The sequence below is a fragment of the Corvus moneduloides genome, chromosome Z, assembly GCF_009650955.1.
Source record: "Corvus moneduloides isolate bCorMon1 chromosome Z, bCorMon1.pri, whole genome shotgun sequence".
In the NCBI taxonomy this organism is placed as follows: Eukaryota; Metazoa; Chordata; class Aves; order Passeriformes; family Corvidae; genus Corvus; species Corvus moneduloides.
Window position 1 is genome coordinate 39,349,286 of NC_045511.1, and position 19,584 is coordinate 39,368,869.

Below are 19,584 nucleotides of genomic sequence, written 5' to 3' on the forward strand. Positions count from 1 at the left end.
CATGTAATCGTTCATTATTTCAAATAATATATTCAGTCATGCCAATCCATTCTGGTTTTATACGTAAAACAGGGCATAGTTTTTTGCTTTTCACAGGATGAGGCATAACTCATGACATTTTCCATCTGCATGTAAAAAGTTATGAATGTAGGCAGCTAATGAATTCATAAATATACTTTATTGTATTTCCAAGAAACAGAACGTTGTCATTTTTGCTGTTCTTAATGGCAAAATTTATATTCACACAAATCCCATCTGACGTTGGCATCTGTAATAGTGCTAGTATTTTCAGGACTTATATAGAACAAGCTGCATACACCAAGTCCATAGCCAACAAAAGACGTGGGTAAGAGACTCAACTGATAGTTTTAAGAACATCTACTTGCAATACAGCAAATAGCAAGCCTGAAAAGTATTAGAAAAACTCCTCAGGTAAAGGTGAGTAATCTGTGGACAGATAACCAAAAGACTCGGTGCCATAAAGTACAGGATGCCAACTGAAAGTGGTTTAACCAGTACATGTCAGAGTTTTGAGTGTTCGCATTTTCGTTTTTCTCCTGCTAGATGAAGTCCCCAACTACTATGAAAATAAAGCTACAATAATATCACAAAAATAATGACTTGAGAATACCTGTAAGAAAGGACAAAAAACATGGTGGCCTCTCAAAATCTGGGTGTGGACAGTTTTCTCCCATGCAAGTGAGGAAGGACAGAATTCATATAAGTATACACATTTGCTTTTAGGATCACCCAGAGATATACTGGGTGAAATATGTTTCTTGGGCCTGCAGGTATCCTCTAATCTTGGCCCTGAAGGCCGTTTTTCATGCTGGCCAAAAGGGGCTGTGCCAGCGGAGCGAGAAGGTGGAGCTAAGTGGGAGTAAGAGTAACCTGAGAAGGCCTCCAGTTAATTGACTTCAAGTGATACCGGTCCCGTGGATGGATTAATCAGGTGCTGGCAGATTCTGCCCTGCGCTGCAAGTAGCTTCCAACGTCCACCCAGACCTCTCTTGTCCACACTAAGCAGATGGAGTTGACGGAGATTGACCATGATCACTCAGGAGTGCACAATTTGGCCTTCCAGGTAAGCGTGGTTTCCTTTGCTTTATGGGGAAGAGAAAGGACTTAATAACGTTGAACAACGTTTAATTCAGCCCCAGAACAAAGAAAAAGCTTTTTTTTTGCGCTGTGCCTGCAGGTATTTTACAACACTCTACATGCTGATACCCTGCCAAAGTACACGGCTCTTGTAAAAAGCAGTCTGAGCACAACTGGCGTATTCAGGAGTATGCTCTACTCAGTGGTATACAGCTATCTTCGAAATGTGTCCTGACTCGGTAATATTTCATAGGCTGATGGATCTCACAACTGGCTCACATCTGCTATATCAGCTGCTGGTTTTTCCTGAGGATAGGTAATTTACAGTTCTGTTGAAGAGAAGGTCATCATCATGTAGTGGACATATAACTTATCAAAGCAACGTACATCAATAATATGAGAAAAATAGTAATGTAATCATAGTGGGGCAAATCATTCTTACATACATAAAGTAACTGCAATTGTCTTGTTATGCTCTCGAGAAGAACAAAGAGAGAAGGTAAGGAGCCAGCCCAGAAGGTGTTGCGTTTTCCGGGTATAAAGTAACGTTAACAGCTTCTTAAAAAACGCAGATTTCAAAAGCGGAAGCACAAGCCCCCCCAAACAAACAAACACCACCCAAAAAAAAAAAAAAAAAAAAAAAAAAAAAAAGCAAACCCCCAAAACTAGTTAGTTATTCTTTTTCAGTGTCCAGCATCCCTGTGCTTTCACTGGAATTAGATCAGGGACAAACAGAAACTTGTGAACCCGCAGCCTGGCTGGCTCACTGTAGTTTTTGCTGAAAGTAGAATAGGCTGGGGAGAGACAGTGGCTCTGAAGTACTCTGAAGCTATGTTAGCAAAGCAGCCTTTTGCTCTCCTTTGCAGCCTCCGATCCTTACGCTGCCCCTGAGCTCAGCCGACACTATTCAAATAACACAGAAGGATCTTTGCAGATGCTAAGCATGTGGACTATTACCTAACATCAGCGACATTCAACCACTCTGTGTATTTATTCATTGCGCTATAGGGACAGACAGGGACATCAGGGAATATTTACGGAATGTTGGCAAGAGAGATAACTCTTAAAACATGATAGCGCAGTGGTTAGGGCATTCTCCTGGGTAATCAGAGAGCCTTCAACGCATCTGTGCTTCGGAGCAGACAGACAAGCAATTTGAACTTGAGTCTCCCTCAGTTCAAGGGAGCGAGATAAGAGAAGGTTTCATCCTGTCTGTGTTTTCACACAAAATGTGTGCCTAAGCTAGTTTAATCAGCTCCCAAAGTGTGCTTACAAACTCAAAAAGGAGAGGAGTCCTAGCTACAGAAGCTCGGTGTTGAGCTCTCTTGAACGGCCTAAGCTGAAAATCACGTTTTTCTTCAGAGGTCCGTGGAGCACAGTACAGTGACCTGGGTTAATCCTCTGCCTTACTCAGCTAGCTCACCTGGATCATTTTTATTTACTTTGATACTGTCTCTCTCTGTTTCAACACGTAAGTCACTCTCTGGAGAAAAGAAGATGCAGCAGGAAATAGGTAAACTTCTGTATATAAGCAAATAAATCACTTCATAGTAAAAGCCACTGAAAAGTAAACAATCTCATAATTGCCCACTCTTTCTTGTATTTAAGCTTTTCTTGCACAAAGAGTGAACACTTAAATTCCTTCAAAATAACAATGTCTTACAGTACTAAGCAATGAGTATCTTACTTAAATCACAAAAGTGTTCCGGAAAAGGTTTAATTTCAACCATTTTATGTATCCGTTTACGTACCATTTTAAGTATCCATAGGTACCTTCAGATGCACCTGAACCATTTAATGAGTAGTGCACAAGGGGATAAGGTAAGAGAGAGACCAAGTAAATCCGAGTTAGGTAATTTGTTTTATAAAGCGCCTAAGTTAGCAAAACAGCTCTCAATGTAATACAAAGCAGCTCAAGGCTAGCAAGATGGACGAAGGAGCATATCAGATCTTTATTAAGTCAGGAATGAGAAGCATTGTGTTTTCTGTTGCAAAGGGACTCCAACAGGATGAATAAGTTGTAATATAGAGTAGCCCGCTTTTTGACTTGTCCTGCTAATGGTCAAAGGGAGGTAACTATGAGCTCTTCTCAATTTCTCATTTGCTATCGATATATAAACACATCCATCTGCGCTGTGAAAAGATTTTCACTCATCACAGAAGCATTTCACTGCATCACCGTTTTCAGTGGTACTGTAGTACACCCTCTGTTAACCAATGTTAACTTTCAGATATGACATGCATCAATCTAGCATGAAGTTATATTAATACCATTAATTGCATTTTTAAAAATGCATGGTTCTGCAAAATATCAGCTACTTGTTTAGTACACAGTGCAGTTTCCACTGGAATATAGCACTGAACTTGCAAGTCCTGCATTATTGCCTTGTGATAATGCCAGTACCTGGGAGACCCAAAAGCAAATTTCCCCCTCATTAACAGCTCAAAATGGTCTCAAAAGAAAACAGACTATAAACCCCAAATGTACCCCTCTGCTGTATCTCTCTTTGTCTCTCTTTTTGATATTAGGAGCATCTCAATTACCAACAGCCATTTGAGTGTATTACAAGTGAGGTTTTTGTACTGGTTTTAAGAAGATACATAGCTTTATCCATATTGCCAGTCTTCCCTAGCATGCCCCTACACTTCAGTAATAAAGTATTTACTTTAATAAAACCCAGTGCGGTAGTTAAGACTTACATGCTAAAGTTACCTGCTTTGGATGCTGCCTCATAACCAGAATCAACAGATTGCTGCACTGTTTATAATGAGACACTCAGGTTGTTAATTTTTTTTCTATCTTAAAAATGTCATGTAATTTAAGGAACTTAAATCATTATGCTCAATTCAGAAAATTGTTCCTGGTAAGTGTCTATGTACCAGAGTAATAGATTGTGTATCTATAGCTACAATAATGTCATACGTAATATGTGGAAACGCAACTGTGTCTCTTGTCTGCAAGGTGGTTCAGTTAACTTCTCATTGATGGCACTGCTGGCTGGAGGATCACTACACTTGCTGACAGATTTTCCTGCTCATAAACCCTGTATCACTAACAATAACCCTAAAACTGAGATTGGATTTACCTCGCTTGTATTTAGCCCTCATTTAAGAGGCAAAAATTTTTATCTAATCAGTTCTGATGATTCAAATCTCTGATAACATTAAACATCAAGTCACACTTACTCCATAAGGAATGATAAAAGTTGCATCATAAAAAGGAATGGTAGGTGGGACAAATAAGCTCCCCTACATTTGAAAGCAACACAGAGGCAAACATAAAATAAATACAATGCAAAGGGAAGTAACAGCTAATAAGTAATTATTGTTTACTGGCCTCCTATTGTTAGTGTTATGATGCATTAAACAGCCTGTACCTGTTTCTGTAGCAGAGCATACCATGCTCTTAAGAAGTTGACTTGAGGAAGGATCCCCTTTCAAATTCTGCCAAAGGGTAGAACATTGGTATTGCCATAATGCATGCAGTATTTGTACTCCATTTCATTTGAACAAGCTTAAAACATGTCCTAAAAAATGCCATTTCTGTTTATTGCCATTCTTCACAGCTGCCTAGATACTCTTGCCTGGTTGGTTAATTTAGGCTGTAGATGCTATTAAGAATTTATATTTCGTGAGCATCACTGTTATGTTTACCCTTGGAAATGGAGGCGGTGTTGCACTGCATTGCTTAACCAAATACAGTCAGGAAATTATGCAGTCCTTTTCCACATTTTCAAAACTTGCTTTCCAAAGCCATACTCGGGTTTTTTTTAATAAAAAACTCTTCATTTCAGGATACTATTGAACTATCTTACCCTGACAACCTAAATTTTTAAAGAAAACAACAATATACTCAGTGGTGGGGAGTCTTATTTACAGTCCTTTTCAAAACAGCCCATGAAGACTTAGTCTGCTAAATTTAAATCCGGCAGTACCTGTTTCTTATCTGTTGTTTCTACAGCTCATTTACTGTAGTTTAGTACGTGGATAATGAACATTCATCCTTCCTGTCTTGTACACTGAGTTTTATAATTCGGCAGGTATTTATGAGTGCAGTTGTCATTAATTTAAAAAGATTCTTCCTCAATATTTAAAATGCATTTAAACTCCTTCAGAATCATGTCACTGGCTAGAAAAAAATAATACATGAGGGAAAATTTAGATGAATGGTGTTCAGTTGCTCTGAATATTTAAAGAAAAGCAATTTTGATCTGTAAACTAGATGGCTTCACGGCTGCTGGGTGAATACAATTAAAAATCTAATAAGATGCAACAAAATCCGATATTATAACTTAAACTATTTGCTTTTGAAGCCTCTGTTTTCCACTGAGTTCTTTGAGTATCCTGATTCTAATCTCCAGTATAATGTAAGGACCCACCCTTAAACCATAAACAGTTTAAGTAGCAGTCTGGATGCAGTGATGGCCAGCCTGTTTTCATCCCTAACTAGCATGAGTGTAACACCATCTACTCCAGAGTGTCTGCTATTCTTAAAAGCACAATAGAAGTTACTAGCTCTTTGCAAAATCCCTCCTCCTTCAAAAGCAAGGAGGAAAAGTCAGGGAAGGGCCATGAATGTAGTTGTGCAACAATACTTGATGAATGAACAACTCATCTAGGGGAACTAAACAAACATGGTAAGCACATTTCACTTACACAGCTGAGACAGCTCTATGCCCTTGTTATTTAATCAAATACTTTACAAGAGTGGAATTCCAGTCAGTCAAAGCAAAGCAGCTTGTGAAAGCAGAAGCAGAATTTCAAAACACTTTTCGTATTGCAAACATTCAAAATAGATGAATCTATTCTGTAATCCTTTAACTATGAACTGAACTAAAGCAAAGAGAATTTTCCCATCCAAGCTTCTCTCTGAACTTCCTGCTCTCTCATGTCACCTGGAGATTGAAGTTTCAGAAGTGACTTTACATATTGCTGGACTGGTCTGTGCTCATAACAGGACTGTGCTAACTGTAGTTCCTAGGGCTTGAACTCCCATTTGCTTTTACAGTGTTTTGTTCTCCAGACATTTACAGGTAGCTGGAAAAGGATACTTCTTAAATGGGATACACATTTTCTGCCTGTGCTGGGTGCTTAGATAGCAATCACCAACAGCAGGTGATATGCACAGACTGACATTTTGTTGAGAAGCTCCTTCAGCAACTCAGACACTAAGTAAACAAGAAAAGGGAATAGGCAGTTTTATTTATCACTTGAATATTTCTGTTCTTATTAGAAATTAAAAATAGCCTTTTGTCTTCAAGCAGTAGGATTAAATGTTTTCACCAAACAAAACAAACAAAATAATTCTATAAAGGGGAGGATGAAGAGACAGTACTTTAAAAAACAGCTGTGAAATAAGAAAATTACTCAGCTTTATGGCACTCATTCAAAGACTGTTCTAGTCAACAGTCTTTGAATGAGTGCCATAAAGTAAACTTGTTATCAATAGTAATTAAGCAGTTTCTACTGAATCAGTAATATTCCAGAAATGTGATATGATCAGTTGAAATAGGGACTTTTTATGTTCACAGAGAAGGACAAAAATCTACCATTCTGCACCATCGGCTACTGAATTCCAGCAATCGTATGGTGCTCTTACTGGTTTTGTTACATTTGTTACATTACTCATACATTCATATATTCAATTACTCTATAAATGAAACTCTTAGGTAATTGTTACACTTGAGTGGTGAATTCGACAAAGTGATTTCTAGAGATTTCTTCCAACACAGATTGTTCTTTACTTGTGTATTTCATAGACAGCAGCTTGCATGCTTATTGTTTTTCACACATTTACTGACAAAAGTCCTAGGAAACCTACCTTTTCTTCCTCAGCCCCAAGTATAGAAATCTTCAAAGATACTATCTCAGGAGTGTGTGTGTGTGTGTGTATGTGAATTACAGAACTATACAGCTTTGACTTCACTATGCTGTCCTGTGTAGTATTTTTAATATATCTCAGTGGTACAGTTAATCACTGCTTCCTGTGATTTTTTTTTTTTTTTAATTGTATGGAGTATCCAGCAGCTGCATTTGTTGCTGATTGCAGGGGCAGCTACAGTAAACTCTTATGATGGCATAGTTAGAAGGCAAACAAGTAACAAATGCTTTTGAAAAAGAAATATCTCTATCTTACGGGAAGGAAAAGAAACTCTTCACGTAGAAGCATGGGAACTGATATATCAAGGCCACAGCACTTGAATAAACACCTTCTTGTGACTCCTCTCTCTTCTCCAAGACACACAAAGTTACAGAAACACTTTTACTGAAACTGATTTTTCGTTAAGTTTAGAGGCAAAGTATCTTTAAGGAAAATATGTTACTGAGCATTGTTCTAGTTGCTTCTAAGGTCATGTTTCTGCTAAAAGGCAAAATTCAATTTATATCTAGTAGTACTGCTTATTCCTGTGTTTATCATAATTTACTATGATTCAGCTTATTTTGTATTATTCATGTGGAAGTGATTGTTGTCGTTGTAAATATTAACTTACTGGGTTTATTACCATGTAAATAATGAGCTACTTCGTGCAATAAAACCCAATTAATTGACCATACTGTAACTGCTGCCATAAGAAACTACTGAAATACAAAGCATTCACAGTGACTGCAGGTATAAGTTATCTGAAATTTTGTTTAAGCAGCTTTCTTACAAAACCAAGAACCAGACATTCTAGGACCATTAAAAAGAGATAATGTATCCTTCAAAACGTTAAGGAACAAGGAAAGAGAGATTCAGAATTTATTTTAAAAAAATATAGAAATACTGGGGCTGGTTATGACTGTCTTCATCCCTCAGTCTGGTAAAACTAACTCCTCTCTTTAAAGGTACCCCAAGTGTCTTATTTTAAGAGCAATAGAAGTACATGTTCACATTTCCTCCATGTAAGGAGCATAAATACCAGAGCAAAGGTACTAACAACTGAGGAAGGCCCCAATGGTCCATTTTGCCCTTGGTGAGGAGAAGGGCTGGATTTTTATAAACTTGTTGAACCAGTCCTGAGACAATGAGCAGCACAATTCACCATGGGAGATATGTGAGTTTAGTCAAGAAAACAGCAGATTCACATTAGATGAGCACCATGCATGACCAAGGCTATAGTGCAGGAACTGAACAGCCAGGCTTTGCACACCAAGTTTTGGGCTCCCTGTTCCAGTAAAGTAACACCAATAACTGTAGAATCATTTAGATAGTAAAAGACCTCTAGGATCATTGAGTCCAACCATTAATCTAGCACCACCATGTTCACCAATTACTGTGTCCCCAAAGTGCCACATCTATAGGTTTTTGGAAAAAACTTCAGGCATGGTGATTCTATCACTTCCCTGGGCAGCCTGTTGCAATGCCTGACCACCCTTTCAGTGAAGAAATTTTTCCTAATATCTAATCTAAACCTCCTGTGGTGCAGCTTGAGGCCATTTCCTGTTGCCCATTCACTTTCTTCCATGGAAGCCCAGGCATCAGAGTGTAAATCAGTTCTTACTGTACATGAGAAAGGCTTTCAGCTTCTGATTTGAACCAGTATAATTTCTGGTCCTAGAATGACAGCGGTGGTGTGGATGTTACAAATCTGAAAGGCACTGGAGACAATTCACAGACAATCAAGAACTCACAAAATAAGAAAACAGTGCATACTAATCAGGTACGTTTTTTCTTCCAAATAATCTTATGAAAATTAGTAAACCTCAAATTCAATGTCAGCAATGTAATAATATATCTAAGATGTTCTAACAAAATCTGAATATAATTTAAAATGTATAAACAGGGAAGTGAGTTTTGTTCTCAAAAATACATTAAGGAAAAAACAAAATTACAGGGTGTGTAGGGCTCAGAAAAATCTTTTCTAATGTCATAATGGCCTCATACAAAAGAGGCATCAGAAATGGTAATCAGAGGGAAGACTGTGGATGAGGAGTTGACATAGACACACGTTGTCATAAGAAGGTGGTAAAAGAGAATCTGTAATCCCTGGTTTTAGAGATACAATCTTCCAATCAGACAGAGAATTCATATTACTAAATATTTAATAATATATTAACATTTAATTATGAAATAAAAATCTAAAATAGGGAAAATTTCAGACAAACACAAACTTGAGGAAACAGGTCCTGTGTAAAACTGACCAGAGAAGAAGAGAACACAATACAGATTACTGTAATAAACAACATGTTCATTTTGACTTGTTTTGCCTGCATGTTTGTTTAACCCCACATAGTGAATATCCCACTATGAAGACATGAGAGTCAGGTTAAAAAATCCACAGTTATTTTACCATTGTCAGGTATTAATATTTTCAGATCCCCACTCCAGAAATAACTTGCTACTCTAAAAATTCAGTTCTGTTGTAATCATATCTACTTGCCAAATTTGGTAATAGTACTCAAAGCAGCATATAAGGAATACTTGATGCAGTGGGTACTCATTTCTGCCTTCTGTTGTTTTCTTGGATATGATCAGAGGCAGCAAAGGCATGCTGCCAAAGTGATGTCTCTGCTCTCAAAGTTGAATTAATTCCAGATATACAGTGATGGAAAGCGTCACTAAGACTGTTCCGATAAGAACTCCTGGGAGCTAGATTGGGATCTGGGATCTTAGGAGAGAAAGGTGGTAGATGGTGCCTATACCTTCATCTTCAAAAAAGCCAGCAAAAAGGAAATTGTTAAAGCAAAAAATCCAAAAAGGGCTTTCAGAACTGATTGAAACAGTAGAAAATTGGAGAAAAGCAGTGGCATCTATGAAAGCCTGATTTTTGCCAGAGAAACCAATTTCCCACTGAAAAGGTTCATCTGAAAATATTCTGCCTCTGCTTGGTTCAAGAGTATTAGAAATGCATATATTCACACCAACAATTTCTCAGGCACTCTGTGACTGAGGCGTAAGAATTTATTTTGAGGGTCTTTACAACATGAACTTTGCAGTGTGTCCCTTTGCTGGCAGAAGTCCACATGCTCCACACAGCCCTTAGGTAACTCTCAGCAAGGGCCAACACTCCCCAAGGGCCAGACCTGGTATCATGTTTGCCCATGAAAAAAAATAAAAGGGGTTTGCATCCATTCTCCCAATTTCCTTTTGTGTCTGCACACTTTCACAGAAAGTTGTCCTTGACTTCAGATTTTTTCAGCACCTTTTAATGTTATTGTACGTAAGTATTTGTGACAATAAAAGGTTGACATAGTAATATTCTGAGCATATTTAAATACATTGTAAGCTATGTGAAAAGATGTAGATTGATGTTTTTGTAATTGAAATACTCAAAAGGAAAAATAGGTTATATTCTCAAGACAAACCATATATTTCACAAATTTGGAGAGCCAGAGTTCAGGCTGTGAGTGACAAGGCAAAGGGAGTATGTTGTGGCATGCAGGAAAGAGATAGAGGAGCATGGCTTGTCCTAGGCAGTGCAAGAAGTGGGGGCACTGGGAATGATGGTGGGGATGAAAGCAATATCTCTAGGACATGAGCTTCAAGCCGCAACCAGGAGAGTGGACACAGTACCAAAGGGAGTGTAGGTGCCTGCAAACATGAAAGCACAGCACTTCAGCCTGGAGGGCTGGGACTCTCTTGATTTATAATGCAGGTTAAAAAATCCGTGAGAAGCACTGATATGCAATATATCCCAAATTTAAGCTCAGGAATAAATGATACTTACATATTATCAGCACTCAGTGTCCCTAAGATGAGAAGCCTACCTCGTACAGCCACTGAGAAGAGTACTGCCAGTTACCAAAAGTAATAGTAACTTAGTAGGCATTTTTCAGGTTTGCTTTACTTCACAGTCAAGACCAAAGAGGGAAAGAAATTGAGTTTAGTGAAAATATGGCCATAAGTTGTAGTGGAGCTCCACAGCACCCCACTCCAAAAACTGCAGCCAAGAGGACCAACAGACTCCTGCTGGTCTTACGCCGAGCTTTACCTAGGAGAGTGAACAGTGGCTTCCATGTACATACTCCTCTGGTCTCACCATGCGTTAGTTCTGCCTTTGAGATCATTAAAGTCCGAAGACACTTGACAGGCTGAGAGAGATGTGGTTGTTCAGCTGTGAGAAGAGAAGCTCTGGAGATCCCGCTGTGGACTTTCAACACTTAAAGGGGGCTTGTGAAAAAATAAGAGCAACTTTTTGTAAGGTCATGTAGTCATAGGACAAGGGGAACTGGCTTTAAACTGAAAAAGGGAAGGCTTAGATCAGATATTAGGAAGAAATTTTCTACTGTGAGGGTGATGAGACCATGGAATAATTTGTCCGGAGAAGTTGTGGATGCCCCATCCCTGGATGTGTTCAAAGCCAGGCTGGATGAGGCTTTGAGAAACCTGGTGTAGTGTGAGGTGTCCCCGTCCACGGCAGGGGGTTGGAACTCGATGATCTTTAATGATCCTTAAGGTCCCTTCTACCCCAGGCCATTCTTTGACTGTGATTCAAGTCTCTCCCTGGCAGCTAACTGAGGGCTTTCCAGGACTTCTGGCAGCACCTGCAGGAGGACAGACAGACAGAATCCAGGGGCCAGGACAAGGTCTGTGATGGGCCTTGCTTTCCACAGCAGACGGGGGAACTGACTTGCTATAAACAACAGTGACAGAGTAACAAAAGACAAACTCACTTGCAGATTGCCACTGCTCCAAAAGTGGCTGGGCAACTGTGGGCTGCTCCTCTGAAGAGGGTAGGAATGCCTGCCAGGCCAGACAAAGACTGTCTGCGTTTGTCTTGGCCATGGCCAGACACTCCAGGCCGGTCAGCTGGTCACAGTGCCCTGGCACGGTGTTCAAAGGGAGAGGCGTGAGGGCCATATGCAGGTACACTGCTGTCTTTGAACTCAATGGTCGCCTCCCCTGGGCCCTGGCCACTCTGCAGGCCCCACCACAGGTATGGAGGTAAGTAGCCACGGGACAGGCGCCTTCCTTGTGCCCCACCAGAGCGGGGTGGGGGAAGTGGTGCAGTGTGGGCATGACGGTCCCCACAGGTGTGCTGAGCAGCTTTGAGGGACTGTGCCCCTCCTGGCCGCCTAAAGGCCGTCCTCGACAGCGTGCAAGTCAGCCTGTAGCTGTTCAAAAGCTTTAATAGTGCCATGCTTGTGTGGATTCAGGTAGTGGTTTTTCTTAAGAACAAATTTATTGGCTTAAACTTTTAAAACACTGAGCCTTGTCCAATTTAACCAGTCTCTGTTTACAAAAGTTCCATCATGTTAAAGTTCTGCAGAGAGAGAAACAACAAAACCAGGGGGTGTCTACAGGAGGTGCTGGGCAAGCTGGCTAATTTGCGGTTTGCGCTTTTGACCTGTATGCAGTAGTACTATCTATGAGGCCCTGCCCTCTTCAGCTCTGAGTAACACTGGTATTTTTCCCCCCCCTTATTTCCACTTTGAAAATGGTGTGGATGGCTTGGGCAATTCCTCAGCCTGGCTAAACACTGGGTTTTCCTGATACTGATCACAGAGTTGGTGGCAGATGGGAGAGGTGGAGCCATGCACACAGTGCAGACAGGAAAGTCTAGAGACTGCTTCAGCCATCTGCCAGTGGGGATGCTTTTTTGCACCTTACTTAAGAAGCATAAACCCCTCTGACAACCTTGGCACTGATCTGCTTTCCAGGGGGATGAATACATCAATATTGAGAGTGATCTGCATGAAAACAAACGTGACTCCGTAGATGACGAGCAACCACGCTTGAAAGGGTAATGTGTTTTTGCATGAGTAAGTCTTCCACTCACTTCATCCTGGCCTAAGCAAAAAGCTGCCAGTGTTTCTACTTCTGGAGTGACAGCTCTAAATTTCACTGCTGTACCCCAGTGCTACATAGAGCTTTGTATTGCCTAGCAATTTGTGTAATACAGAAACACAGCATTTTTAAAATTATTATACCTCACAAATGACATCTGTGCGTGTCGAACTGTCCTTTTAAAGCCTTGCAAATTAAAGGAGCAATATTTTTTCTACTTTTACAATAACTTCTTTTCTAGTATTTCTACAGCAGTGATTTTAAAGAGAGCTCTTAAAGAGTGGTCTCTTTTGGGAAGTTAAAAATTCACTATTGTCTTTCAGTTTGTATAGCCATTTACTCCAGCACAAAATAAGAACAGAATAGCTGTGAAAAAAAGCCATTTTAATGGAGAAAAGTTTTACATTTTGTTTGTACTACTCCCAAGTGATCACAGAGTGAAAACACACATCCACATTTTACTTGAGGATTAAGAGTTTTTGTGAAAATAACAAACCCTGTTTAAGGCATTAAAAAAGTAAAGACACAATACTTGAAATCATACTAAATGTTCATAAGTGTCATTGATTTCTTTCAACAGATAATACTGAATAGCCTGTGGTCTGAGACACAGCGCTTTTGAAAGATCAGTCTATTGATAACACAGATTCACTACACAAGTACAAGGTGTTAGCATTCTCTTCTGGAGTACATACACAAGAGAAAATTGATTTCTGAGTTGCAAAATGCAAGCAAGAATAGTTTTGACATATATAAATATTTCACATTAATGTGCTTAAGTGAGACCTGTTTTTTCAACATCTTCAGTTACATTTCAAGCCGCTGGGATCAACTTCAGAATAGAATGTTTCCTTAGTAAATTAACCATATTTCATAAGGAACATATTTCTTCTGCCACCTTTCAGAACAGAGCCGCATATTTATGACATATGTGTCTAATTATTTAAGATATCCTGGTACCAAGGTGATAATAGTCTAAATTAATAAAACAAGGAGAGAGAGATGTTAGATAAAAGAAGGAATTACAAGAAATTGTAATCTGAAAGTAACAATTTTAAATCACAAAGGAGTCATAAGGAGCAGTAACAGATTGTAGATAGTATTTTTTCCTTTTCTTGGGTGATGGACGAGCCATAAATTTAATGCCTTTTTCGTCTATTTGTCTCTCATTTCTCCTTTTTTCTTTTCCTGTTCTATCTAATCTTTCTGCTGAGATTGGGTAGATAACCTAATGTTCCTACAAGTTAGAAAAAAAAAGGCTATGATTTGTGAAGCAACAGGAATTCCCAGAACTGAAATTGAAGTATCAAGAGCAATCAAGATTTCTCAGAGAACCTATTACTCTTTGTACTTGTGAAGGAGTGTGTTCCTGCTCTGTTCTTCTGAGTGCTGATATAATTTAAATTAATATTTCTTTCTCTCAAATGTATTTCAAATTAATTGAAATTTTTTGAGTGCAAAAAAGAAGGCTATTCATGCTGGATTTCAGTGTGCATCTAGCTCCAGCTGCATTTATTTTCCAAACAAGTACAGTCTGGATAATTAACATCTCTAAATATAACACTGCCTTTATGGACTGGGAATGTGAGGCACTGCTTTAGGGATGTGCCTCTCTAAAGCAGTGCCTCTGAGATGACAGACCCATAGCTGAAATTTTTTTCCAGCTTGCACAATATGAAGGTGTTTATTTAGCCACTGCTTTTGTAATTGATATACGTCCACGTCACAAGCATATTTAACATCGGAAATCTGTATTGAATAAACTCCCTTACCTCTCTTTCCCTAGGCTTCAACCTTCCTCATGAAATCACGCTGTTACCTTTAGTGAGGAAAACAAAGTGAAATACGTTATAATTGGAGGAACTGATACTAGAGCATGACATTCAAATATAACAAATAAAATTGTCATGAGATAATGAGATGAAAAGTTAATGTAATAACTACAAAATTTTAAAAAATCCAGAAACATCTATGCACACTGTAATAAGGTTTTATTGGGCATTGTTTATTTTACACACACACACAAATGTTAGGCCTTCACAATTACAGCAACACTACTGTTCTGCATAGCAATGCTGGGCTGGCTGTATTAGCAGACTTTGTGGGTCTAGTAACGAACACTCAATCTTTACCTACCTACTCAGTTTGCACTAACTCCATTAACAGATCTCTTCACAGAAGAGCTGTACTTTAGAGGGTAGGAGAACTGGCCTGCTGACTTTGCCCCATTACATTACAGATTGTCCCATTACATATCTGCTGTATTTTATTTTTCACTTGTCCAACATCAACCCGAAGAAGTCCCTCTCAAAAGACACTTCTTATCTGTCACTTTGAGATCCAAATTTAACCCTTACCAAGTTCAGTGAACTCCAGTGGAGAAATTTTGACCAATATAACACAATTTTCCTCTGCAAAAGCTTACGTTTCTATTCTTTGTTAATTTTTTTCCTAGGCTCTTAGAAAAAAAATATGATGAAGTCTGCGAATTTTGCAAGAAACATAAAACCAGAATTTATTTTGTGGTCTATGGAATTTTAATAACAGGTACAGTATATGTTACACCCAGGATTGCTGAAGCCTTTTTTATTTACTTGTTTGAGATTGTAGGCTGTGCAGTGTCTTTGTCTGACATAAAAACTCTTGACTGTCTTTAAGAATGTACTTCAAAGTAGGTAAGAATTTAGTCCCAGAGAAAATTCCAGATTGCAAAACCTGCTCATTCCCAAACATAACAAAAGCACAAATCTTGCTAAACTGCTTCTCCAGCATGTTTAAAGTCTGACTAGCAATTAAACTTGCGATAACAGGATAGTTCAGACTTTGTGTCTACTCTATCACCAGCGACTCCAAAATTACGATTTCAGTAACTTGTCCAAAACCATGAAATCACATTAAAAACAGTCAGCCACCTAATAGGACTGGACTTAAATCAACAGGCTGGAAATGAAAGTTTTCTCTTCTGACCCATATTACTCAATAGTCACAGCAATTTTTTTCTAGAGTAAATGTACTTAGACAGTATGCACTGCAAAATCATTCAGATACTCTTCTTTCTCCCTTTCCTAATTCGCAAGCAGGCTGGTTTGTTTCTTTCCACTTCACCAAGTTTGTTTTTGAGATCTTACTGCTTGACTACTGGGAACCCAGAGACTTGAAATATGTCTGTGAGATAGGCATCAGCACACCAGAAGGGGTTATAAAAGTGCTGCTTGCATGCTGAATATCCTGCCCTCATAACATCATCTTGTCTTGCTTTGTCATAGTACAGACATGTTCTGGCTCAAAAGAGTGAGTGAGTTCTAAGAATATGACAGGATTTCATATATTAATTCCGTAAAAAAACCAACTTGCATTACAAAAATCAGTAGTCCTTCTTCATTATTTGCCATAGACAAAATCAAATTATTCTTTACAAGAACGGAATATTTTTTTGGCCAGCATTTATCACCAGTGAACCTGTCAAATAATTTCGTAACTACTTTCTGAAATAAATTACTTTTAAGCTTCACAATTACTTGGAAAGGTCATCAATTCAGTCAATTGACATATGTTTGTAAGTGTTTGTTTCTAGTTTTATTGGGCAAACTCATCCTCTTTTGAAAAATGGAAAAAGACTCATGCTCTTAATTCATACTTTTTACACAGGAAAGAGAAGTTCTATAGATGTGTTTAATTTTCTTGAGTGATTAACATGTTTGACATGAATTTGCCTTGGCAAAAGCGTATAACCTGCTTTGATAGAATGAAAGCCACCTTTCATATCAACGAGCATATCATAAGCAACAACACTATTCACAGAAGCAAAATTTTTCAGTATTTAGTCTGAGAGTCAGAAAAGCACCGAAAAGATAAACACGGGCCTGACTTTGATCACATCTTATAAATTTAAGGTTTGATCCTGTTTTTGAAAAGACCAACCTAACTGACATGTATATTCTTGTTTCTGTGACAGCATACTTGGCAGTAGTTATTGCAGCCTGCAGTTTGAATTTTCAGAGAGCTTTGCCACTCTTTGTTGTCACTGTCCTAGCCATCTTCTTCATCTGCTGGGATTTTTTAATAGCTAAGTACGAAGACAGAATTGCTGCGCTCTTTTCCCCTGGAGACAGATATCTGAAAAAACAGTGGTTTTGGTTGAAATGGTAAATATTAATTACTTTCTATTTATGTAGAAGGACAATGCAGTAGTCAAGTTACCCCTATGATTTTATTTCAACTTACTCCCCCATAAACACAAGGAGATGGGTCAATCATACATATCTGAATAATACAGAATCATTCAGTATTTACCAGTTTATAGATATCAGGAACACATTCAGGATTTCAATACAGTAGTTGAGGATCAAAAGTCTTCACAGAAAGAGTAGAAAAATACCATGAATTGAGGCAGAACACATTTGTGGTTCAAAGAGAATACGTTCAAAAAAGTCCATGTGTGTTGCTGGCTTTTGCATTCTTTCTGCAAGCCAGAAAGTGCTTCACTGTTCAGAGAGCTGTTAGGTTTATTGAAACCTTAATTCTAACATATGCAAACTGCTAAAGATTGGAGTGTATTATCTAGATACTGCTTTTCCACATATCTCCACAGCAATTTTTACTTGACCTTCAGGAATCAAAACATGCCAGCCAGATTTAATGTCATAATAAGGTCGTATGACCTTAATTTGGGATGGTAGACATTCATCTGGTAGATAAATGGTAAATAATTAGACCTGTCAGATAGTTATTTCAAGTATTCATGAGCAGTGATCAGGGATTTTGAAGTTATCCCCGGGAAAATGAGGAGACAAGGAGCCTTATAGACCAAAGAAAAGACCAAATGAAATCTCATTAAAAAGGAAAGCTAAATTCACAAGCTACCTTCTGTTTCAGCTAGGTTACTACTAGCTGAGAGACAAAGAATTTTAAGGAGGAGTCATTCTCTGTGCATGAAATGTTCCAGATTATTCTTAAGATTTAAAAATGGTTTTGCTAAGAAAGGTCCTATAGAGATTGTGGTCCTTCTCCTCGGGAGCCACATTAGAAAGCAGTCACACAGAAGTATTTCCATTAGATGATCTGACAGCCTCTCTGGGAGAAGGAGCAAAAGGAACAGGAGAGCCCCGAGGAGCAGACAGAACAAGCTGGGGCAGTAAGTGCCATGTTACCTGGGCTGCAATCCTTAAATTGTACATACGCAGATTAGGTGCTTAACTGTTTCCTTCCAAGAGACAGGAAGTCTCTCAGGTGTAGAAAGGGTTACTCAGCATTGCAATGGCCAAGCCATTTTGTAGAGTTTGCCTGCAATGTTTTTAATCCACATCTAAAAATGGAATTTATGTACCTAGGTACCACTGAAATCAGTGAAAGCTTACAGTTAGACAAAACTAGCATTAAAGATCTGGGACTATATTTATATCCTCTCTGTATATGGGATGATGTATTTTGTTGCCTTCCAGGCTGTTGTTGTGGTAATTACCTTCAATAAATAAGCTTAATGTGGTTCTGATAGTGGGGACCATAGAAACACTGAAACACAGATGTACACGTCTCTTGCCACTGTTTCTGGGATAGCTGAGCAGACCAAATGGTTACAAAGAGCCGTTTACAGCCTGCTCCTCAGTAGAGTGTGCTTCATAGCCCCACCAGCTAAAGAGCATAGGGCAAGTTGTAAAAACCACAGCCTGTCTTGCCTAGAACTAAAGAAAGATTCAATAAAGAAAAGGAAGGAAGGGAAGGAAAAGAAGGATGAAGTGAGAAAGAAAGATATCACAGTTCATTTAATAGAAATAGCACCCCGACAAGAGTAACTCATGCTTTTTTTGGGTTTCCCCTCATACTCTGCCTTGGAGGACATTTCTTCCAGATGTCACCAAGGATGCTGCCAGAGGTGCATCAGCAAGGGCAGGTTCCTGCTTGTGTAGAGCTACAGGTTTCATACAATACATTGTACAAAGAGTTTATTTACAAACAGAGATGCAAATGTTTTGGGTACAGGAAGGGAAAGAAATATCCCAAACAGCTATTTCAGGATATCATGATGCTTTTTTTTTTTATCTAGGGTGTTGTGTGCAGCTCTTATTATAACTATAATTTGCTGGCTCATCTTCGACACAACAAAACAAGGATCCCGTCAGCTAATCTCCTTTGGTGGGCTTGTGATGTATGTTCTCTTGATGCTTATCTTTTCCAAATATCCAACCAGAGTGAGTATTTATTCCCTGATGGGCCTTTCGGGAATTTTCTTATTCTGTGTCTAAAAAGCTATTCCTCTACCCTAGCACCAAGTCTAGTAAGAGTAACAAAATGTGGGAAAGTAAAAATATAGGCTTGCCTGAGACTAAGCACCGTATTTAATTTCTGAGGAAAGTAAATTTGCTGTTGGGGAGCATGCGTGGGGCTGTACCAACACTGGTCTCTCACTATTTTGGGAAGCAGCTGCCCATCTTTTGTTCAAGCCATGATACAGGTTGGAATACATTTGCTCCTGGAGTATCAGTGCAAGCTGAGATAGGCCTTTTCCATGTTTTCACCCACAGGAGCCTCACCACAGTCCTCAGCACATCACAGTTATTTACTTGAGGACACCATCATCACATCAACACAAATAGCATGGAACCAGAGATATGATAGATTTGTATAGCTCTTAACCCCTCACAAGTTTGTTTCCCACTGCAAATTCAGCAGCTGAGGCTGAGCTGAGATCCTCACCTTTTGCTCACCCACTCCCATAGGCTTGTAAATGCCATTTATTTTAATTTTCCACCAGAAATGTCCGCTCTGGTTTGCTGTGGTAT

General features: G+C 38.9%; 1 protein-coding gene across 3 annotated transcripts in view; it reads left to right on the forward strand.

The window, feature by feature from the left end:
- Positions 1-640: 640 nt before the first annotated feature.
- Positions 641-19,584, forward strand: part of SLC28A3 (solute carrier family 28 member 3) — a 38,922-nt gene continuing 19,978 nt past the window's right edge. The window contains exons 1-6 of one of the 3 annotated variants that reach the window (XM_032097549.1): positions 641-1,084; positions 8,637-8,738; positions 12,679-12,761; positions 15,261-15,352; positions 16,761-16,950; positions 18,849-18,993. In XM_032097549.1, coding sequence (XP_031953440.1) covers positions 1,028-1,084; positions 8,637-8,738; positions 12,679-12,761; positions 15,261-15,352; positions 16,761-16,950; positions 18,849-18,993 — 669 coding nt within the window. In that variant the 5' untranslated portion in view covers positions 641-1,027. The remainder of the gene's footprint in view (positions 1,085-8,636; positions 8,739-12,678; positions 12,762-15,260; positions 15,353-16,760; positions 16,951-18,848; positions 18,994-19,584) is intronic. The other 2 variants (XM_032097550.1, XM_032097551.1) reach the window with 2 other exon arrangements.